This window comes from Podarcis erhardii (assembly GCF_964252035.2).
Source record: "Podarcis erhardii genome assembly, chromosome: 11".
Taxonomy (NCBI): domain Eukaryota; kingdom Metazoa; phylum Chordata; class Lepidosauria; order Squamata; family Lacertidae; genus Podarcis; species Podarcis erhardii.
Genome location: NC_138501.1, coordinates 55,804,367 through 55,827,350, shown reverse-complemented (window position 1 = coordinate 55,827,350; position 22,984 = coordinate 55,804,367). Strand labels below are relative to the sequence as shown.

Sequence of the window (22,984 nt, the reverse complement as noted above, 5' to 3'; positions counted from 1 at the left end):
CTTCGCAACAGCAGCCACCCCTTGGGGGGAGGGCAAGGCGGGACCCCCCAGCCCCTCAATACTGACCGACCAACTAGCTGGTCTTGGCAATAACACTGCCCTCTGGCTACACGGGGGGGGGGAGACACAGGAGACCAGGACCCCCATCCCGCCCTGCCCCCCATCGGAAAGGGAGAATGGTGAGGAGCCCCTAACCCCAGAGAAAACCCTTCTCCCACCCACCCTGTTACAGACACGGGCAGGCAGTTTTACCAGCACCGCCTGGATGTCCTCTGGGGACCCCAGTAGTGCCCTTCTGCTGCTGGGTCAGGACCCTGGACCCTGGGGGGGGGCAGCCCCTTGTGGCTGGAAGGGCCGCCCTCTGCCCACCACCCTTGATTCCCCTTTGTGGGCATTGCCCACCGTCAAGCCTATTTCTAACACAGAACAGCCGTGGACCCCTACCAAACCACTACACAGACACGCAGACACATGGGCGGGATTATTTTCCCTCGGGGGGGGACCCCACCCCCTCCCTCCCTCCCTCCCTCCCTCCCTCCCTCCCTCCCTCCCTCCCTCTGAAGCTAGATGCCCCCTCCCCGGGGCACAGGTCCCTTCCCACCGGCTGCCCCTGCGGTGTGGCGGGGGCCACAAGATGCAACGGGGGTGTTAATATATGTTAGCACACAGTTCTAGAGGGGGCATGTCTAGGGCAGGGCTGCCTGCAATGCCGCCTGCTGCCACCGGGGGCAGCTTGCAGGAAAGTGCCCCCTCCCCAAGATGGAGGCGGAGCAATGCATGCTGGGGGTTGGCTGCACCGCCCTATTTAGGAAGGGGGGGCTCCAAGGGCCATCCAGTCCACCCCCTGCAACACAAAGCGGCAGTCCTGGCGGGCGAAGGTCTATGCCGGACGAGCCCTGGAGGCGAAGCAGGTGAAGAGTTCCTTGTGGGGGGGGGGAAGGGGGCGAGAGAGGAGAGGAGCATGCACAGCAATGACACTTGGCAACAGGAGACCCCTGGCAGGACAGGGGGCGAAGGCGGAGAGCAGCAGTGATTTCTGAGATTCCTTCACAGCGAGAAGATCGGGAGACGGGATCAGGAGGAGGAGGAGGAGGCGCCCGTGCGCCCCACACTGTCTTGTTGGGGGGGCACGGCCGGGCTCCATGGGTCTGTGCTTCTCTGGGCTTCCCCGGCCGCCCCCGGCCCCCGTCAGTAGTCCTCGTCCTCCATGTGGGTGACGTACATGATGGGCACCAAGCCGCTCTCTGCCCCTCGCCTGCAGCGCAGCCAGTCGGCGTCCACCTTGCCCACAACGCGCAGGACGTCGCCCTTCTGGAAGCTCAGCTGCCCGGCCTCCGTGGCAATGTGGTGGCACAGGGCCTTGACCTTGCTGCGGAGGAAAGGAGGGGGTCATGAGGGAGGAACAACAACAATTGATTATTTATACCCTGCAACAAGAATAGGTAAAGGTAAAGGGACTGCTAGATTGGCAGGAGCTGGGACTGAGCAATGGGAACTCACCCCATCGTGGGGATTCGAACCGCCGACCTTTTGATCGGCAAGTCCTAGGCTCTGTGGTTTAACCCACAGCGCCACTCGCGTCCCAATAAAATATTAAAAACACAACAAGGCATCAAACATTAAAAACTTCCCTAAACGAGGCAGGCATTGGTTGCGAGCCCTCCTGGGGGCACCGGGGCAGCCCCTCCCTGCCCAAGCAAGGCTTTTGTAGAATCACAGCACTGCAGACGGGACACCCAGGGTCTTCTAGTCCAACCCCCTGCGAGGCAGGACTCCCAGTTCAAGAATCCCTGGCGGAAAGATACCCAACCGCTTTTGGGAAACCTCCAAGGAATCCTAGAATCCTATAGCCATAGATGGAAGGGGCTGCAGTTTCCGGGTCACCTTCAAAGGCAGCCCCACGTAGAGCGCATTGCAGTAGTCCAAGTGGGAGATAACCAGAGCATGCACCACTCTGGCGAGACCGTCTGCAGGCAGGGAGGGTCTCATCCTGCATACCAGGTGGAGCTGGTAAACAGCTGACCTGGACACAGAATTGACCTGTGCCTCCATGGACAGCTGTGAGTCCAAAATGACTCCCAGGCTGCACACCTGGTCCTTCAGGGGCTGGAGAGGTTCGGGGGCCCCTATTCTTTCAGCTGTGATTTCTGCCTGGTAGGGGCTGGACTAGATGTTCCCAGGACCACAAGCCTGGTTGCCAGGACCACAAGCCTGAGGGGTCCCAGAGGGAGGAGGTCCTGGGCCTCTGGGAAACTCCCCCCAAAAGCCTTCTAGCTTGAGCATCCTTGAGACAGACCCTGGCCCCCCAGCCCTGTGGCTGCCCCCACCCCGACCCCCTGTTGCCCCGCAGTATCCCTCACCAGGGTGTCTCGGGGGAGCCTCCCCGGTCCGGCAGTGGCTGCTTGGGATGTGCGGGAGGAGGGTCCGGCGCCAGCCGCTCAGGCTCCGAGGAAGCCTCTCTCCACACCGTGGCCCCCACTGTCTGTGCCATCAGCTGCAGCACAGAGCGGTCCAGGCTCAGCCAGCCAGAGGGCAGCCTGGAAGGGGAGAAGGAAGTCAAGACCAGTGGGCGGATCAGAGAACGACAGAAAAAATGTGAGAGGCAGCCGTCGGGGAAAGATTGGGGTTCAGTGCGCCATACCCTGTGGGTTCAGCCTGGACAGCAGGGCTGGAATAACCATTCAGGAAAATAAGCTTGTGCTTGGGTCATCAAAGGAAGGGGGCACCACAGAAATTTCCCATTGCCGGATTTTCAACATTAATGGTCACAATTGCTGTACATTAAAAATCCCAACAGAAGAACTCTGCAACAAGGCAGACTAGGTGCCTCATCTCTACTAATTACAGAAGCGGATGTGTGACATAAGGTTAGTTTTGAGGATCTGAGCACAGGCTTTGCAATTAGAATAAGTAGGAGGAAATGCTTCCTAGCCGCCATAAGCGTCACTCAACTATCTCTTCCAGCAGGAGTGCAGAGAAGAGGCTGCTAGCACACCGCCAGAGCTCACCGGAAGTGGGACTTCCAGCTACACAGTTAGAAAAGGTCTCTGGAGCTTTGCTTCAATTCTGGGGGCGAGACTTTTATATGCACAGAGATGGAAGGACTTCTTACTACCAGCAATGGGAGAATGGCTGAGATGGAAAAACCGGCATGCTTAAGCAGAGAAAAGTCATTCTTAACATTTATGGGAGATTGGAAACTTCTCACAGACGTTTTGAAATAATGACATTTGGATTTGAGAATGGAAGATAATATTTGCTTATAGAAAGAAGCTTTGTAGGGAAGTGAATATTGCTTATATACAGCGGTCAGACGAAGAATCAGAAGTTCTTTAACTTTTGAACTTTATTTTTCTCCCTCCTTTTACATTTCTTGTCTATTTCTTCTTTATCTCCCTCTCTGCCTTTCTATATCTCCTGCATTTCTTTTTCCCTCTTTTTCTCTACGAGTTTTATTGAATCCAAATCAATATTTTGATTTGGACCCCAAACCCCAGAGATATGATATTAAGTTTTGTATTTCCCTGTATAAATCCTAATAACATCTATTCAAAAACAACAAGTAAGAGCAAAGTTTTCAAATACAAATGCACGGAAATGAACATTATTTTCCATCTTACTGTAGGTTTTGTTTCATTTTGAAAAGATAAAATTTTATTTGAGGGTTTGTTCTTGTTTGTATTTTGAATTAGATATATGGGGGGGGCACTGAAATTTTTTATGTGCTTAGAGCCTTTGAAGGTCTTAATCCAGTGCTGCTTGATGAAGACACAGAAACATCTACAGTTTTAAGCAATTCCCACCTTTGCCTTCTTCACCCCCCTTTTCCGTTTCCATTCTGAAATGTCCCAGGTGCAAAAGATACACCTGGATCTGCCCCCCCCAGGCCTTTGCACCAGCAGCCCTGAACTGGGGTGGCTCAGGAGAGCAGCTGCAGGGAGGGAGGCTGCCCTTGGGGGGCCACTGCCATCCCAGGGCAGCAATCGGGCTCCTTCGAAGGACAAGCGGCAATGTGGCGCAGTGTTGAGAGCGCTGGACTAGGACCTGGGAGAGAGCAGGGTGCAAATCCCCACTCAGCCACGAAACTCGCTGGGTGACCTCAGGGCAGCCTTGCCTACCTCTCAGGGTTGTTGTGAGGATAAAACAGGAGGGCGGAAAGCCATGCCTGCCTCCTTGAAGGAGAAGCGGGAGATAAACACACCAGAGAAAAGAAGAGCAGACTGTGCCCTTGTTTGGAGTGACATTCACCCTGCTTCCTCCTCTGTTTCAGCCTCGTCATTATTGCCAGAGTTATTGGCACAGTGGGGGGCAGTGTCCTTGGGACTCCCTTTCTGCACCCCACAATCTCAGATACCTTAGTATTCAAACAGCTTGGAACCCAAACACTGCAAACCCGGAAGTAGGTGTTCCAGTTTGCGAACTTTTTCCGGAAGTCGAATGTGTCCCGTTTTGAGTGCTACGCTGAGGCCTGTCTGCTTTTGCTATTTATTTTGCATATTTGTTTTTGCGGCTCTTTTTTGTGTGTGACTGTGTGGAGCCCAGTTCAGCTACTGATGGATGGATTGTGTGACTGCAGTACATTCTTTATTGCTTTCATTTTATGAATCAATGGTCTCATTAGATAGTAAAATTCATGTTAAATTGCTATTTTCAGGGTTGTTTTTAAAAGTCTGGATTAATTCATTTTACATTATTTTCTATGGGAAAGCACGCTTTGGTTTTGGAACACTTTGGTTTTGGAACAGACTTCCAGAACGGATTAAGTTTGAGAACCAAGGGAGCACTGTACTATCAACTCAAAGACCTCCAGGCCAGTTACAGATAGGTAGCCGTGTTGGTCTGCCATGGTCAAAACAAAATAAAAAAATTCCTTCCAGTAGCACCTTAAAGACCAACTGAGTTAGTTCTAGGTATGAGCTTTCGTGTGCATGCACACTTCTTCAGATACACTGAAACAGAAGTCACCGGACCTTTCTATATAGTGAGAAGGTGGGGAGGGGTATTACTCAGAAGGGTGGTGGGAATGGGTGATTAAGAGTCGTTAAGAGTCGTCAACAGGCTCATCACAGCTATCTGCCAATCACCCATTCCCACCACCCTTCTGAGTAATACCCCTCCCCACCTTCCCACTATATAGAAAGGTCCGGTGACTTCTGTTTCAGTGTATCTGAAGAAGTGTGCATGCACACGAAAGCTCATACCTAGAACTAACTCAGTTGGTCTTTAAGGTGCTACTGGAAGGAATTTTTTTATTTTGTTTTGACCTCCAGGCCAGTGGCACATCCTTTGCAAAAAGCTTGGGGTCAAAGTGCCACGGAGACCCCCTTCTCTTATTCCCAGCCTTTGGGGTCTCTGCCCATCCCCGGCCGCTCTAGGGCACACTCAAACCGCCAGCACCCTCCTGCACCCCCAGGTTGCTGCCCCCACCCCACCTACCTGTTGGCCTGCTTGGGCTCCTTGGGCACCTTTCGGGAACCAAAGAGGTGCCCCCACTTGGGGGTGCCGTTGCCCTCCTGGGGACCCCCCTGGTTTGGGGCTGGCACCGCGTCCTTCTCCCTGGTGTGCTTCAGCTCCGTCAGCACAGAGTCTGGGGGGCTGCCCATCCAGAACGGCCGGAGGGTCTTCTCCTTCGCTGCCTCCTGGGCAGGGGGGGTCTCTGCCTTCCACCGAGGCTCAGTCCCTGCCATGTCCGCCGGGGGTCTGTCTTGGAGGGGCACCTCCGCGATGGGGCAGGCCTCAGCCCCTTCCACCACCCCCTCCCGCGGAGGAGGCCCCTTCTTGGGCTCGGCCAGCCGGGGCATCCCCCCCGCCACCCCCTTCTTCCTGCGCTCGTAGCGGGCCAAGCGAGCCCCTTCCGCCGACCCTTCGATGTAGACCTGGGAGCTCTGCATCAGCTGGTACCACCAGCTGGCCTGCTTGTCTTTCTTGGGCTCGGGGGGCCCCTTCCACTGCGCCGACTCTGCTTCCCTCTCGTGGCGCACCACCGACGGGGCCCCCTCGCCTTTGACTCTTTCTTCTGCTGCTTTCACCGGGGGTCCCCCATGGCTCTCTCGGCCGCAGTCCTGCTCCACCGCCGCCCAGCCGCCGCCGCTCCTCTCCAGGCTGCTGCTGGTGGTGCTGCTGGTGCCGCCGCCGGCCCCCATGGCTGCTGCTGCTGCTGCCCCCCGGCTCCTCATCAGCTGGAGGGTGGAGTGGGCCGAGAGGACCAGGCCCTGCTGGACGCGGAGCATCTCCTTCTGCTGCTGCTGCTCCTTGCCCATCTGTAGCAGGTGGTGCTCAAAGAGGAGGTCCAGGCTGAAGGGGAGCAGCGAGAGGGGCTGGAGGAGGAGGAGGAGCTCCTCAAAGAGGCCCTGGCACACGCCATGCGACAGCGAGAGGAAGCCCACCGGCTGGTAGTGCACCTGCACAATGTCTGCAGGGAGAGGGAGACAGCGAGAGGGAGAACCGCGGGTGGTCATTCAGTCCACACGTGGTGGAGTTGTAAAACATAAATAAAGAGCTTCGGGGAACTTATATACCATGAATTTAAAAAGATGCTCAAATTAATGTTTACCAAAAAACCCCGAAGCCTTTCTCCTGCCCTGTTTCCCCAAAAATAAGACATCCCCAAATATAAGACCTACTTCCAGTTTTGCCTCTCGCTGTAATACCCTGTTTCCCCGAAAATAAGACAGTGTCTTATATTATGTTTTGCTCCCAAAGATGAGCTAGATCTTATTTTACAGTGAGAGGCAAAACTGGAAGTAAGTCTTATTTTGGGGAAACAGGGCATAAGACTTCCCCGATAATAAGCCCCCCCGAACATAAGGCCTCCCTGGAATATAAGGCCCCCGACGCTACCGTGAGGCGTCTGACTCCTCTGGGCCGTAGTGGCGGGTGCCGCCGCGCAGCTCACTGATTGGCCGCAGCGCAGCTGGAGCTGTTCAAGCAGTGCGAGGACTCTCTAAATCAGAGAGCCCACCTCGCTGCCAGGTCAAGCTGCCGCCTGCTGCGCGCTCTGCCCTGACGGAATCTGGCTGACTCACAATTAGACAATCAATGTGTACCGTATTCTTCTTCATGGAAAAATAAGGCATCCCCTGATAATAAGACCTAGCGCATCTTTGGGAGCAAAAATTAATAGAAGACACTGTCTTATTTTCGGGGAAACAGGGTAGGTATCACGGCATCAGACATTCCAAGAGAGAAAAGGAGCCCCCCCCCCCGGCACAAGCAGGTGGGTGGGTGGTGCAGCAGAGCCCTGCTTGGGTCTTAGGGGGCACTTCTGCAGCCTCGGTGGCTTCCCTGCCCTGGTCACTGGCAACCCCTGCTACACCACTGCCTCCACAATCTGGCCTGATCCTCTTTTAATGGCATCCAAGTTGGTGGCCATCCCTGCCTCCTGGGGGAGCTGTGGAGAACGGGTGCCTGGCTCCCTCCCCAGTTCCACTCACCCCCAAAATGCTCAAAGCACCCCTCACAATGCCAGAATGAGGCTGTTTCTCCGTGGCTCATCCTGCCCCATTTCTCGGACCTGACCGGGGCTTTCTCCTGCTTCCCCCGGCAAGGTGCTTGACTCAAGGTGGGCAGCTCTGCAGAATCTTCCTTCCGGCTATTGGCCAACATCCCAACCACTACATTCGGATGCAGGCCACCTGCCCCCCCCACCTCCCAGCCACCTCTTCTTACCTTCATGGTTGTAGAGGTGGTTAAACCAGAACTCCAGGGACCGGATGCTGTTGGAGGAGAAAGCAGAGAGAGAGAGAGAGAGAGAGAGAGAGAGAGAGAGAGAGAGAGAGAGAGAGGCAGAGGCTGAGAATCGGTCAGTCTCATTTCCAGGGCCCACAAGTGTGGGCCTGGCAGGAAGGGCACCCTAGCTGCCAAACTCAGAAGCAAGGCAGGCTGATGGCAGAAGTTTCTGGCATCACAGGAGCCCCCAAGGAAAGCCCCGCTGCCATGTGGGGACCAGCACTGTGGGGAAAGGCTCCCATGGGAGTTTTGGCTGGCCAGAAAGTTATGCAAGAATCAGACGCAAGTTCCAGTTTGTGAGGTGGCAGAAAAGGCTTTCTCATGGAGAGATGGAGATTCCCCCAAGCCTTCCTATGAGGCAGCGGCCAAGGGGTGGGATGGGGGCTCCATGGAACCCCTTGCTTTCATCCCTTGGATGAAATATTTGTGGAGTTGCAAGGGACCCCAAGGCGCAACCCCTGCAATGCAGAAACCACAGGTAAACCACAGACTTTGGGAGCGTTTAGGTTTATTGCGGGGGGTGGCGCCCTGGAGATATGCTCGTCTCCCTCACGTTCTCCCCACCGCCCGCCCCCCTTGGGCCCACCCCAAAGGGCTGGCGTGAGACGGTGGAAGCAGCGCTTACTTGAGGAGGCCGAGGATGAAGGCATTGAAGCGCATGGAGTGGCTCGTGAGCTCCGGATATTGGCTGACTTTGCTGCAGAGGCCGTGCAGGACCTTGGTGGAGGGGCCTGTGGAGGAACGGGAGAATCACAGAAGGGCAGCATTGGAGGGGACCCCGAGGGTCATCCAGTCCAACCCCCTGCAAGACAGGCATCACAACACAACATCCCCAAGAGACAGTCAGCTGGGGGTCAGGCAGAGCACCCGGCCCGGAACCCAGGGGAAGGGCTGGGAGGGGCCGGCGACCTGCCAGGGAGGGAGGGGCTGGCAAGGATGCCCCCACAGGCCTGGAAGGGGGTGACTCTCAGCTTAAAGTGGACGCCAGTTTTAATCTGTTTTCAGCTTATTGCTATTTCAACTTTTCGAAAGTCTCAAATAGTTTCTGTTAATTTTTCTCATCAGTTTATTGTTTAAACTTTTTCTGTAAATCACTCTGAGGTTTGGGTTTTCTTTTGCGTAAAGGTAAAGGGACCCCTGAGCCTTAGGTCCAGTCGTGACTGACTCTGGGGTTGCGGCGTCATCTCGCTTGATTGGCCGAGGGAGCCGGGTTTCAGCTTCCGCGTCAGGTGGCCAGGGGCAGAGCAAGGTGGACGCAGTGGGGGCGGTCCACACCGGGTGCCACCTCTTACGCCCGCTGCCTCCCTCAACAACTTTTGCTAGATCACTGCCAATTTTTTATAGTGGGAGTAGATTGCAGTCTCTTGGGACATGCCTGCTATAAATAAAACAACACAAGCCAAAACACAATCCATCCTGTAGATTTACCATATTCTTCGCTCCATAAGACACACTTTTTTCCTCCTAAAAAGTAAGGGGAAATGTCTGTGTGTCTTATGGAGTGAATGTGTGGTCCCTTTCCGCCCCCCTGCCCTGCTTTGTTGAATGTTCTGCGGACGGAGACTGTTTCTTTCCCCATCGACATGTGACTGGCTGATTAGACTATCTGTCTAGGAACTGTAGAAATTGATCCCTTTCCTTTCCTAAAGAAGCTGCAGAATTGTGAGTTGAACCCCATTAAAACATGATTTTTTCCCTTTGCAAAGTAAGCTCAACTTTGAGCTGATCCTCCAAAATGGGGCTTTCCCCCTTTGCAAAAGAAGCTGCACATCTGTGAGCTGATCCCCCCCAAAATGGGGCTTTCCCCCTTTCCTCCTCTAAAAACTAGGTGCGTCTTATGGTCAGGTGCATCTTATGCAGCGAAAAATGCGGTGAGTATCTGTCCACAGTTGCCTACTTGTTATCAGAGGCCTAGAATCCACATTTCTTGGTAAGCAAATATGAAATAAAGTGAAATAAAGTCAACCCATTTTTGCAGGCAAAAAAATTTCAATGGTGACCAGAAATTTTCTGCACCGGGTACCACCTGCCCTTTCTACGCCACTGCCCCCCCCCCGGACCCCTGCGCTGCCTACCCAGCTGGGTGGAGGCCTCTACCACGCTCCAGGGGATGTTCCTCCTCTGGCCGATGATGACGTCCAGGACGTAGGCCTTGAGCCCGTCGCTCAGCACGTCCCGGATGGCCGGGCACAGGTACTTCAGGATGAGATGCCCCACGTTGGGGCTGACGGAGCTGTTCCCCAGTTTGGCCTGAGAAAGGAGGGGAGAGAGTCAGAGGACGGCAGAGAAAGAAGGTTCCCTTGACCAGATGGGGTGGTCTGGTAGGAAGGCTAAAGCTAACTGGGAAAGGCTGGAAAGAAGAAGGTGTCTCAGCTAAAGGAGACTGGCAAGTGAAATTAATGTGCTGAAATGGCAAAATTGACTTTGAAATTAAGAGGAAGAGATGACAATGAATTTAAAGAAGATTGGAAGGACTTTATTGCATATCTACAGAAGCAGTGTACACAGGTTAATACATTAGCAGGATTTTAAAAATACTTGTAAAGACATTATGGCTGGACAATAACTAATTTTAATGATTTTATAATTAAATGATTTTTATAATTTTAAATGGACATGTGGTATGATGATAAACAATAGAACCAGGGAAAGGAACAGGGGGAAGTCAACTCTATTTTTTTCTATGTTTGAATATGTATTGTTGTTTTTTACTTTTTGTTGTTTTTGGAAAATTAGTAAAAAAATGTTTATTAAAAAAGCTTGCTGTGGAATGATATACAATGAATTGAAAAGGATGTTCAAAATAACTTTTATTAAAAAAACAACAACACTCAGAAGCTTTTCTTTGGGGAATCATATGGACAGAACTACCTAAATTGTATATAAAATTATTTATATGTGCTACTACAGCAGTAAAAATGCTACTTGCCCCAAAGTGGAAAGAAGCAGAAGTCCCAGCAACGGAAGAATGGATACAAAAACTTATGAAATATGCAGAAATGGTGAAACTTACCAGAAGAATAAGAAATCAAGATAACAAACTTTTTCTAAAAGAATGGAAATGGTTTACGTCTTGAATATTTACAGATAAAAGCATTAGCAGGATTACTGTAATAACCTGCAGTTTCATAAGTGTATATATTTAAAGCAGATAATTAAATGAGCAAACTAAATTAATTTGGATATGCAGAAGATAATAAAATAAATAAATTTAAGGAATAGCAGCAAGCAGGATTCGAACCCAGGGTGTTCTCTTAACCCCCTTTTAAAGTCCCATAGTGGGATGAAGCCCAGATAAGACAAAGGGGTCTATTTGACTTGACTCAGGGACCAGGGAACCGTAAATACGTTCCTTTGTACATTGATGGAGTAAGCCTGAAAGACTGTATTTGAGTGACTTGGGCATGCCTGGATCTCAGGTTCTACCTGAGACCACACCTTTTCTGTGACATCTTGATGATGCTTCTGGAAATGTATTATGGGAAACTTTGGGGAACTTTTAAAAACTGACATAACTCACTGTTTGGGGCTACTCTCCGCTTCTTCTATGGTGTAGTTTGGAATTTTGTTGCAACAATAAAGATCAGGCCTTCCGGCCGCTGGTTTGCTTCAATTTCTTGGCTGTAGTCTTGTTTGACCTTCCAAACCTAAGCCTGCGGAACTCACTGCTGCAGGTTGGACTAGAGGAGAATAAGTGGTCCCTCCCAATTCTGTGATTCTATGATCTCTGGTTTAAAGGTGAGAAAGAGTCAGAGAGACAAAGTGTTCCTGCAGTAGGCAGGTCAATAAATCTGACCAGGCTCAGATTCATCCTGTTTGATGCTCTCTAATGATGCTCCAGCCCAGAGAGGACAAAGGGACTGTCTCCTTAAGAGATAGTTTCCAGGTGTATGTTACTTTTCTAAGCTAAGTCTGCCTTCTAGGATCCTATTGTGAACAGAATGTTGTGTGAGTAAACCTTTTTATACTTTGATAGAAGACTGTGTCGTGTCTTATCTTTTATGAGGGAATAAGGGGAAAATACCAGAACAGTTATTATAGAGGCTTTAGCAAGCCTGAGCAAACGTATCCGCCGCGAGTTTAAAAAGGGGAATGTTACTCTGCTAAATTGTGAACTTGTTAACACAAGTTGGAAAGGCTATAATCAAACAATATATCCTCTCCTGCATCCCTGAACAGTCCCACAGATGCACCCCAGAGCACTTTCCCCCCGGCCGATGACACACAACACCCTGCAGAGGAGGCCCCCATCCTTTCCCTTTAGCAAGCGCAAACTTTGAGAAGCGACTTGGCCAAGGCCACGCAATGAGTCAAGGGGGGTCTGGAGCAACGCCCCCCCGCCCAGCCTCTTTGGTCAGTGTGCTCAATTCCTTGCCTTCTCCTTGCAAGCTCCCCCCCCCCCAGATCAGGGTTTCCGCCCCCACCAGATAAGGTGGGATTAGAGCAGTAAGATTAAGGAGAAACCAGACTTGAACTTGGCCCAGACCAAACTGCCTTGAGCCTAAAGCTCCGCAGCGTTAAGAGATGCTCAAGGCTGTGACCTGTCTTGGCTGAAAATCCTCAGGATTACTATAAATAAGGAATACATAAACCCTGGAGGGGGGGGGGCAGCTGGAGGCAGTTTGAGGAACAGGGCAGGGTTACGCGGCTGCAGATGTCTCAGCCTTTCCAGGAACAGGCGAGGCTCCCTTGCCAAACACACCCGTCTCTGGGAAACAAAACGCTCCTGCTGCAAGACACATTTCCCACTGGCAGAGGGAGATGGTCACAGAATAACAGAACTGCAGAACTGGAAGGGTCCCAGGGGTCATCCAGGCCAACCCCCTGCATCGCAGGGATCTTTGGGCCAAGGGGGACCTCGAACCCATGTCCCTGAGATTAAGTCTCATGCTCTACTGACTGATCTATCTGGTCCTCAAGCCCAACCCCCTGCAGTGCAGGAACTGCAGCTAAAGCGTCTCTGACAGATGGCCAGCCAAGCTCTGTTTTAAAAACCTCCAGTGGAGGAAAGTCCACCACACTGGTTTTGGTGCTACCGTACAGAGCAGGAGAAAAGAAGCTGGCTCCATCTTCCCTGTGGCAGCCCCTGAGATCTCCTCTCAGGACTCAGCAAAGACACAACTGTTTGAATGTGCTATAAACATGCGCATACCAGATGGCGCCAGAGAGCAGAGAATTTTTATACGTGTTTTTCCATAGGGTTTTCCCCCCCTTTTGTTATAACGATCTAATTTCTGATTTGTTTATAGCATTTCCCGCCCGTGTGTTGTCCCACCTTCAGTCCCCTCTTCCCCAGGCTAAACATCTCCAACTCCCTGAGGGAGCTACAGTACAGTGGTAACTCTGGTTGCAAACGAAATCCGTTCCGGATCCCCATTCACAACCTGAAAGGAACGCACCCCGTGTCTGCACATGCATGGGTCGCAATTCGCCGCTTCTGCACATGCGCATGACATCATTTTGCGCGTCTGTGCATGAGCGAGTGGCGAAACCCAGAAGTAACCCTTTCCGGTTCTTCTGGGTTGCCGTGAGACACAACCTGAAAACGCGCAACCTGAAGCAAACGTAACAAGAGGTATGACTGTATTCTTTTTCAAGATTCTGCAGAGTCCCCTTGCACCCGCAGCCTGGGATTCAATAGGCTTGGGTTCCTACTCTCCTGCCAGGTTTTCCTATGAAGCTTTGCCCAGGATTGCTGCAAGAAAGGCTTCTCCTCAAGGAGAGGGAGGGGTCCAGATCCTGACTCACAAAGGGCTCCTTTTTGGGAGCTGACCTGGGACCTGGCAAACCATGGGACGCCCTGGCCTCGTCTCCCCACTTGCCCACTGCTCTCCTGATCATTAACGAAGCTGAGCGTTGGAATACTTGGGAGGGAGAAAAGGAAGCACTTTGCCAGCAGGAACAACTGCTTCACGCAACACAGAGTGAAGCTATGGAACTCCCTCCCGCTGGAGGCAGTGATGGCTTTAAAAGAGGGTTAAGAGAACACCCTGGATTTGAATCCCACTTGCTGGTTCTGTGGGATGTGAAACACAAGAGCAGTCAAGTACAACATTCCTAGAGTGAGCATGTTTGCACATGGGGAGGAATGTTTGTCCAGCCAGCAGGTAAACTTCCTGTTTCCTTCTAGGCTGGGGCAGACTTCCTCTGCATGTGACTAGAGGTGGGCGTGGCCTCACCTGTGCAGGTAATGACAAAAGCACAGGGCAGGGCAGCCATCTCTCTCTCTGTGACTATTGTCGAAGAAGCAACATCTGCTTAGCCAAAGATGCTCTCTTGGCCTCCAGCCAAAGTAAAACCTTTTTATACTTTTAGAGAAGACTGTGTCTTGTCTTATCTTTTATGAGGGAATAAGGGGAAAATACCAGAGCAGTTTTATAGAGGCTTTAGCAAGCCTGACCAAACACATCCACTGCAAGTTTAAAAAGGGGAATGTTACTCTGCTAAATTGTGAAACTTGTTAACACAAGTTGGAAAGGCTATAATCAAACAATATATCCTCTCCTGCATCCCTGAACATTCCCACAGGTTCCTCACGGGCAACTGTGAGAAGAGGATGCTGGACTAGGTGGGCCGTTGGCCTGATCCAGGACAGGCTCTTTCTACTTGCGCTAAAGGGACAAGGGCTGTGGGGGCCGCAAGCGATGGTGGCGGCAATGTCTTGAAAGGCAGGGAAGGGCTTGGGAGCCCCTGGAGGATCCTGGCTGCTCCTGGTGACCTAGACCCAAGGAAGGGGAGGGGAGGCAGAGGAAGAAAAGGAGGGTCTCACCTTCACCCCAGGATCCCTGCTGGTCCCAAAATGCGCCACAATCAAATCCACAGCCATGTTGATCGCCTTGACGAGACCTGGGGAGCGAAAAAAGAGGGCAGGTGGGTGAGGGCCCTCGCCACGCATCCCTCGCCTGCCCCACACTGCAGAGAAGGTCCCAGGAAGTCCACCCCCAGAAGTTTCCTTCTTGGATAAAACTCCAAGAGTCCTAGAATTGCAGAGCTCCATCCGGTGTGTCCCTCGCCCCCCTGAAATGCAGGAAACCTGGAGATCTGAGGTCTAATCCTGCTGCCTCTATTATCTTTCAGAACTCTGGGAGAATCCCGGTTCCAGGAGCCAGCAGGAATTCCTGCCCAGTTGCAACAGAAGAGGTGGCCTGCCTGTCCCCTACACTAGAGTAGGAGAGAGCGAGAGCCCAGCTTGGGGGTGAGGTTCAGCCCCCAAATGTGTTCAAGAGCTTCAGTGCCCGAGTGAGGCTGCTGCCATCTGCAACATGCAAAGATGGACCACTCAGATAAACTAGAAAGGACCAAATTTCCCAAAGACTCGTTCTGTGCCGGGAGGGGGGGAAGTGACTGGATCTGGCCCATGCGCTGGAGCACTAACTCTCCCCACACAAGCCATCTCCCCACAACTGCTGGTAGCTGAAGTGGGAGGCAGGGGGAGAGATTATAATTTTACTCATTTATTTGTTTTTCATCTCTTTCTCCCAGGAGCTCAAGGCGGTGCTCCCCCTTGTGATAGGAATTTGGAGGTCTTAGATATATGTTAAATATTCATAAGTGTACCAACCAAGCACATACATAGATCGGCACAGGAAGACCAACCCGAAACCATTTTTATTCCTAAACTGAGCAAATTTTTTCTCTGCAAGGTCAAACTGGAAATGCCTCCCCATTGTCTTTTCCTTCACAAATCCTGTCTTAAGGGCACATTTAAGATATGAATAGGGTGTGAGCCTGTGACCTGGCTCAGGAACTAAGTATTTATCATTACAAAAGACTGGCCAGGCTCCCCAGGGAATCCAATCAAGAGACCATTAAACAGGTAACCTGGCAGACAGGAGGTAAACAAAGCACTCGGATTTCTGCTGTAGACCGCCCTTTCTGCAATGTAGGTATGTAGGGGGTGGTCTTGGGTTACACCCCTTCTGTGATGTATGTATGATGTTTCTGGGGGTTGTCTTGGACTCCAGGGAGGGAATTTAAAATGTCTCTATAAGGGCAGGCACACCTTTGTTCGGGGTTCTTCTTCCCTCCTGCGTGTGGGGAGTGGGGGACCCTGTTGCAACAGATCAATAAAGATCAGGCTTACTAGCTGCTTTGTTTCTCAATATTCTCTGGTTGGCCTCTGTTATTTTCTCCAACCAATGGGGAACCTATGTAAGGACTCTATATGGGCTCTTGGGTACCCCAGAAGGGGAAAAGGGCAGATTTTCATTTACAACATCCTCCTCAACAACAACCCTGCGAGGCGGGTTGGGCTGAGAGGGGCAGCGACTGGCCCAAGGTCGCACAGTGAGCTTCATGTGGCTGGAAGGGGATTCGAACCCTGGTCTCTCCCAGGTCCTTGTTGTTGCGACACAGCAAAAAACGTGCATGCAGGAGGAGCCCGCCAGCCCCTTATATGACGCTCAGTGGGTAGCCCCCTCTTCCCCACACTCTCCTTCCTTTATCTGGGCTCCTCGTGCACTTTGGGGACACTTTTGGGGTGTTGTGTGTCCATCGCCACTCAAACTGAGCCCCCAAGCCCTTTGCTCAGCTGTGTTTGGCTGAAGGGCAAGGCGGTGGGGGGCAGACAGCCCCACTTCCCTGCCTGCCACCCCACAGATGCTGCCAGGACCTTACCCTTCTTCTGCAGCAGATCGATGGAGATGGACTCTGTGTTGCCGTCTGGAGAGAGGCAGAATTCAGCCGGGGGCTTTTCTGCCAAGGAGAAATAGTCCGGGAAGAAGTCGGAGTAGTTGAGCTGCGGCTGCTTCAGGGAATGTCCTGCAGGGACAGAGGAGGGGAAGGAGACAGGCAGGGTCAGATCCGGCTCCTCTGTGACACGTTCGGTGGCTGGCACAACCTAGCCAGATGGGCAGGGTATTATTATTATTATTATTACTACAGTGGTGCCCCGCAAGACGAATGCCTCGCAAGACGAATGCCTCGCAAGACGAAAGGGTTTTCCATTTTTCCAGGCGCTTCGCAAGACGAATTTCCCTATGGGCTTGCTTCGCAAGAAGAAAGCCCATAGTGAAATCTCCGGGGACCTCTTTTAAATGCTGGCGGTGGGGAGCAAAGCCTTTCCCCCCCCTCCAGCCTTCAGAAGAGGTCCAGGAAGGCCGGCGGGGGGTGAAAGTCTTTGCTCCCCACTGCCAGCATTTTAAAAGCGGTCCGGGATAGCAGGGAAGCGCTTCCCGCTATCCCGGACGGCTTTTGAAGGCAGGCGGGGGGGAGCAAAGACTTTCGCCCCCCGCCGGCCTTCAGAAGAGGTCCTGGACCTCTTCTGAAGGCTGGCGGGGGGCGAAAGTCTTTGCTCCCCCCTGCCTGCCTTCCCGGGGGCTTTAAAATCGCCCCGGGACAGCAGAGAAGTCCGCTGTCCGTGGCGATCTTAAAATGCTGGTGGGCGGCAGCGCTGCCGCCCGCCAGCATTTTAAAAACCCCCGGGACAGCGGAGAAGTCCTCTGCTGTCTCGGGGTTTTTTAAAATGCTGGGGGTGGGAAGAAAAGCCCTCCCCCCCCCCAGCCTTCAGAAGAGGTCGGGGGACAGACTGTCCTCGGACCTAGTCTGAAGGCGGTTTCCATAGGAACGCATTGATTGATTTTCAATGCATTCCTATGGGAAACCGTGCTTCGCAAGACGAAAAACTCGCAAGACGAAAAAACTTGCGGAACGAATTAATTTCGTCTTGCGAGGCACCACTGTATTATTATTATTATTATTATTATTATTATTATTATTATTATTACAGTGGTACCTCTGGATGCAAACGAGATCCGTCCTGGAGCCCCGTTCACATCCTGAAGTGAATGCAACCCACATCTGCACATCTGCAGGTTGTGATTCGCTGTTTCCGCGCATGCGCGTGATGTCATTTTGAGTGTCTGCGCATGCGCGAGTGCCGAAACCCAGAAGTAACACACTCCATTACTTCCGGGTCACCGCGGAGTGCAATCCAAAAATGATTAACCCAAAGCTACTTAAACCCGAGGTATGACTGTGTTGTTGTTGTTGTTGTTGTTGTTGTTGTTGTTGTAAGTGCAAAAGAAAAGCCCTGTTTCTGGATCAGGCCAAAGGGGGCCCATTTAATCCAGCCTCCTGTCCCCACGCTGGCCACCCACCTGGGAATCCCGCAAGCAGGATTCGAACCCAAGAGCAACTCTCCCCTCCCGGGTTTCCAGCAACCAGGATCCAGAAGTAAAGCTGCCTCTGATTGTCGGCAGTGTGTGGTCTTCATAGCTAGTGGCCCCTGGGAGAGATTGATCCTCCATGAATTTGTCTAATTCTCTTTTAAATCCACCCGAGTGGGTGGCCATACCTGTGGCAGGGAGTTCCATAGTTCAACACTGCACTGCGTGAAGAAGGCCTTGCTTTTAGGTGGGATATACGTGGAATAAATACCGTATTTTTCACTCCATAAGACACACTTTTTTCCTCCTAAAAAGTAAGGGGAAGTGTGTGTGTGCGTCTTACGGAGCGAATGCAGGATGTGCAGCTATCCCAGAAGCCAGAAGAGCAAGAGGGAGAGCTGCGCAGCACTTCTGGGTCGCTGGCTTTCCAGCGAAGCAGGATGAGAGACGGAAGGGGCTCTGTCAGGGCTCCTTCCCATCCCTCATCCTGCTTCGCTGCGAAGCCAGCAGACCAAGAGGCGCTGCGCAGCTCTTGGTCTGCTGGCTTCAGCGATAGCCGCGCAGCTTGCTCTGGCTTTTCCGGGAGGTGGGGGAAGGGATGGAGGGCAGATCATCAGTCCCTTCTCCCACCTCCCGGAAAAGCCAGCAAGAGCCGCTCTATCTTTAAAGAGCCACGCCGAGCGAGCGTGTCTGCGGCTCTTGCTGGCTTTTCTTGTTTTCCTCTTCCAAAAACTAGGTGCGTCTTATGGTCAGGAGCATCTTATAGAGCAAAAAATACGGTATATGATTTCAGAGACAGGGGTTGGCATTCATGGCCTGCCGCTGAGTCCTCCCCTTCCATCCTGCCCTTCTAGGGGGTCCCTCCAAGGCCCCCTTTCGGCCCCCCTCCCCACCCAGAGGGAAGAGGGGAGGGGAGCCGCTCGCTGGCTGCCTCAGCCCCACGGGAGGAGGGGGCCCACCGTTGAGTCTGCAGCTGGCGCGGCCCGTGCTCAAGGGGAGCTCGAAGATGGGGTTCCTCCAGGGCAGCCTGCCCTCCGGCTGCTTCCAGTCCAGGCTGCCGGCCAGCCCCGAAATGCGGTCCAGGCCCAGGGGGTTCCTCCGCCGGTACTCCCGCCACTTGAGGGCTTGCGGAGAGAGGTGGTTGGCTGGGGGGGCACCCGGGATGAGGCAGGGGGCAGCTGGAAGGAGAGATGGGGGAGAAGGAGAGGGGCAGAAAAGCAGGGGGGGCAAAGGGGAGGAGGCAGGAACAGAGACAGGCAGTTAGTAGCAGCAGCAGCAGCAGCAGCATCAGGGTGTTCAAGTGGTGGAGCCCCCAAAAAGGTGCAGGGGAAACACACCTGGAGGGCACACCTGAGCGGGGCAGGTGGGGCAGGAGGCAGCTGGGCAGAGGAGGTTGCAGGGACCCCCGACCATCTGATGCTTCAGAGGCCTTTCGCACACATGCACACAGGCATATTCTGCAGAATCCTAGAACTATAAGCTGGAAAGGGGCCCCTAAAGTCATCTAGCCCACCCCTACAATGCAAGATGCGTCTCAGTTCCAGCACAGCCTGGCTTTCCCAGGGAGGGGAGTTGGAGAGGCGTGAAAGGACAGGAGTCAGTGCACCCCCCAGGATAGGGGCCAGTCCTTGGCCAAAGACAGGCACACCCAACCCCTGCCCTCCACCGGCTGCTCCCCAGGGGGAGGTTACAGGGGGGTACCCTCACTCACAGGCAGTGGGCCCCTTGGCCCAGAGACGGTGCCTTGGCATGCATTCCCCAAAAGCAGGACCCACCCGGGCTGGCACTGGCAGCCTGACAACGGCAGCCTATATCTCCCCCCAACACCCAGTGTTTTTGGGCCCCCTGCAATGAAGGAAAATGGCATAGCCCCCCCCCCCAGATCTTTCCCCAAACACCCCAACGCTCTGCTGCATGACCATCTCTGGACCGGCTACCCACCATTGAGAGGCCGAGGGCCCAGCGATCCTGCGCCCAGAGCCTCGCTGCAGCCGAGGGGCCACTGGGGCTCCCCATGGTCGCCTGGCCTGGCCAGGATCAGCCCGGGGGGCATCAGGGAAGGCAGGGCGGTGCTGCAGTGGAGCTGGCGCTTGGGCACGGGGGCATCCAGTTCCGGCAGCAGCACGGGAGCCTTCGTAGGCGCAGGCGGGGGGCTCTCCTTCTTGGCCAGCAGGGCGGTGCCGTTGGCATTGCTGCTGAGATTGGCAGCCTGGCTTCCTGTGGGAGGGGAAGTCCCGGCGGGCAGGAGGTTGGCAGAGACCGGGCAAGACCTGCTCCGGGGCGGGTGGCTCTCATTGCCCGGCGAGCAGGAGGAGGAGGAGGAGGAGTCCGCGCTCTGGAAAAAAGGCACGTTGTTTCGCACGGGGGAGTAGCTGCCCAGCGGGGACGGGCGCGTGGTCTCTGGCACAGGCTTCCTGGCACAGCCATCCCCCAGGGAGGCCGCCCCGTCCGCCGAGCGCTGGCCGTGCCCCAGGGCCGCCGCCTGGACCACCATCTCGGCCGAGGACTGGGAGGCGGAGGAGAGAGTCTGGCTGGTGGCCGAGCGGCTGTAGAGCTGGGAGAGGCTGGCGGCAAAGTGGCTGTGCAAGGCCCGCGCCTTGGGCTGCTTGGCAAAGTGGTGCTGGAACACAAAGGGCTGGATGGGCAGGGTGGTCGGGCGCTGGGCCTTGCTGTAGCGCACCACCGACTTGCTGTCCGCTGCGCCGCCTGCAGAGGGAGAGAGAGACAGCCAGCGTGAAAGGACGCCAGGGGACCCGGGCTCCTCTTCTCCCAGCGCCCAGATGCCCCATAGAAGATTGGACTGCAGATAGACTGCCTCTGGAGCTGGAAGTTCCATAAGAGCATGAGGAGAGATGGCTGGGTCAGGCCAAAGGGGGCTAAGGATATCTCTAAGGACAAATATCTCTAAGGATGTAGTTTTATAAGAATTCTAAGGTCTCATATAAAACATAAATGTTCATAAATGTACAAGGCAAACACATAAGTATGTAAACCACGTATCTTAAATAGTACAGGAGAACAATCCTGAAGCCATTTTGACTCTCCCAAATGGACCTCAACTATTTCTCTGCAAGGAGGAAGGAAAAGGGGAAAGCTTTCCAGTGGTCCTTGGACTGTAGGGGCTGCTTACACCTCCCTGGAAATACAGCCTGGCAAGTATCACTCTCAATATGCGGAAGAGATTCTGGAACTAAGGATCTACCATCTCCAAGGAATGGCCAGGCTACCCAGAAAAGGCAACCAAGTAAGGCCTTCTCAGGTGTCCTGGCAGACAGGAGAGAAGCAACACTCTCAAATTTCTGCTGGAGACAGCCTCCTTCTGTGATGTATGGATGATGTTTTGGGGTGGTGGTCTTGGGCTACAGGGGAGGCAATCTCAAAAGTCTATATAAGGGCTTGTGCTCCATTTTTCAGGGTTCTCCTCCCTCCTGCGTGTGGTGAGTGGGGACCCTGCTGCAACAGTTTATTTCCTTTAATAAAGATCAGGCTTACTAGCCGCTTTGCTTCTCAATACACTCTGGTTGGCCTCTGTTATTTTCTCCTACTGACAGAGAACCCACATAAGGACTCTATACGGTCTCTGGAATATCCCATAAGGAAAAGGGAGCAGTTTTTCTTTTAAGAGTTGGAACCCTCCCAGACTGCCTCTGGGTGGCACAGCAGCCTTAAGAGCATGAGAAGAGCCTGCTGGATCAGGCCCAAGGGGCCCCATCTCACCCAGCATCCTGCTCTCCTGGAAACAAGCAAGCACAAGAGCCACTTTTCCCTCCTGGGGTTTCCAGAAGAGTGAATTACAAAGCCGCTCTCACCTCATCCCTCTGCACACAAACCAGGATGGACGCTCAATGAACGGTTAGCTGGAAGCATCCACTGCGCATAGGAGCCAACTCCATGGATCCGAGGGCTCTTCACCCCCCCAATAAAGTATTAGAGGGAGCCAGCCCCCCCTCAAGTTGATGGGCATTGCCATTCATGTGGTGTGCATGTGCCATGCCATGTAATCGATTATGAGGGTGAGGGCTTACCTGAGCCCCCCCCCCAATATTTTATTCAAGTTGGTGCCCCTGCGTGTGTGTTACTTTTTGCAGTGAAAGGCTCTGTCTTTGGCATAAATGTCTGTGAAATGATGCCCAACACAGACGCTGTCTAGTCTAAGTGCCTCCATCAATCTGGAAACCTGAGTCAGAGGCAGCCTGGCAGGTGCTGCTCTGGGCATCTCCCCAGGTTGGCGTGACCCTCCCAGGAGAATCACACAGGCAGCCCCTTTCAGAGCCTCTGGGTCAGTGTGCCCCTTGGAGCAAAAGGGAGGCGGAGAAGGGCAGGGCAGTGTGATAAGAATTTTAAGGTCTTAGATATGTAATAAATGTTCATAAATGTACCAAGCAAACACGTACATAAAGGTAAAGGTAAAGGTGTCCCTGCCCGTACGGGCCAGTCTTGACAGACTCTAGGGTTGTGCGCCCATCTCACTTAAGAGGCCAGGGGCCAGTGCTGTCCGGAGACACTTCCGGGTCACGTGGCCAGCGTGACAAGCTGCATCTGGCGAGCCAGCGCAGCACACGGAACGCCGTTTACCTTCCCGCTGGTAAGCGGTCCCTATTTATCTACTTGCACCCAGAGGTGCTTTCAAACTGATAGGTTGGCAGGCACTGGGACCGAACGACGGGAGCGCACCCCGCCGCGGGGATTCGAACCGCTGACCATACGATTGGCAAGTCCTAGGCACTGAGGTTTTACCCACAGCACCACCCGTGTCCCATCAAACACGTACATAAATATATATAAACCACATGTCTGAAAACCCCACAGAAAAAAGTCCTGAACAATTTGACCTCAATTATTTCTCTGCAAGGTCAAAGTGGGAAACCTCCCCATTGTCTTCTCCTTCTTAATCCTGCTTAAGGGCACATTTAAGATATGAATAGGGTGTGAGCCTGTGACTGGCTCAGGAACTAAGTATTTATCATTGCAAAAGACTGGCCAGGCTCCCCAGGCAATCCAGTCAAGTAACCTGCCAGACAGGAGATAAACAATGACAGGAGAAAAACAACATTCAAATTTCTGTTTTAAGACTGCCTTTTCTGTGATGTAGGTATGATGTATCTGAGGGGTGGTCTTAGGTTACACCCCTTCTGCGATGTATGTATGAT

General features: G+C 53.1%; 1 protein-coding gene across 4 annotated transcripts in view; it reads right to left on the bottom strand.

The window, feature by feature from the left end:
• Positions 1-1,046: 1,046 nt before the first annotated feature.
• Positions 1,047-22,984, bottom strand: part of RUSC2 (RUN and SH3 domain containing 2) — a 51,307-nt gene continuing 29,369 nt past the window's right edge. For 3 of the 4 annotated variants that reach the window (XM_081881344.1, XM_081881343.1, XM_081881345.1), the window contains exons 3-12: positions 19,776-20,540; positions 18,794-18,979; positions 16,345-16,488; positions 14,498-14,574; positions 9,804-9,978; positions 8,354-8,459; positions 7,669-7,715; positions 5,437-6,412; positions 2,361-2,537; positions 1,047-1,369 (exon numbers count right to left, since the gene is read on the bottom strand). In XM_081881344.1, coding sequence (XP_081737470.1) covers positions 1,189-1,369; positions 2,361-2,537; positions 5,437-6,412; positions 7,669-7,715; positions 8,354-8,459; positions 9,804-9,978; positions 14,498-14,574; positions 16,345-16,488; positions 18,794-18,979; positions 19,776-20,540 — 2,834 coding nt within the window. In that variant the 3' untranslated portion in view covers positions 1,047-1,188. The remainder of the gene's footprint in view (positions 1,370-2,360; positions 2,538-5,436; positions 6,413-7,668; positions 7,716-8,353; positions 8,460-9,803; positions 9,979-14,497; positions 14,575-16,344; positions 16,489-18,793; positions 18,980-19,775; positions 20,541-22,984) is intronic. The other variant, XM_081881346.1, reaches the window with a different exon arrangement.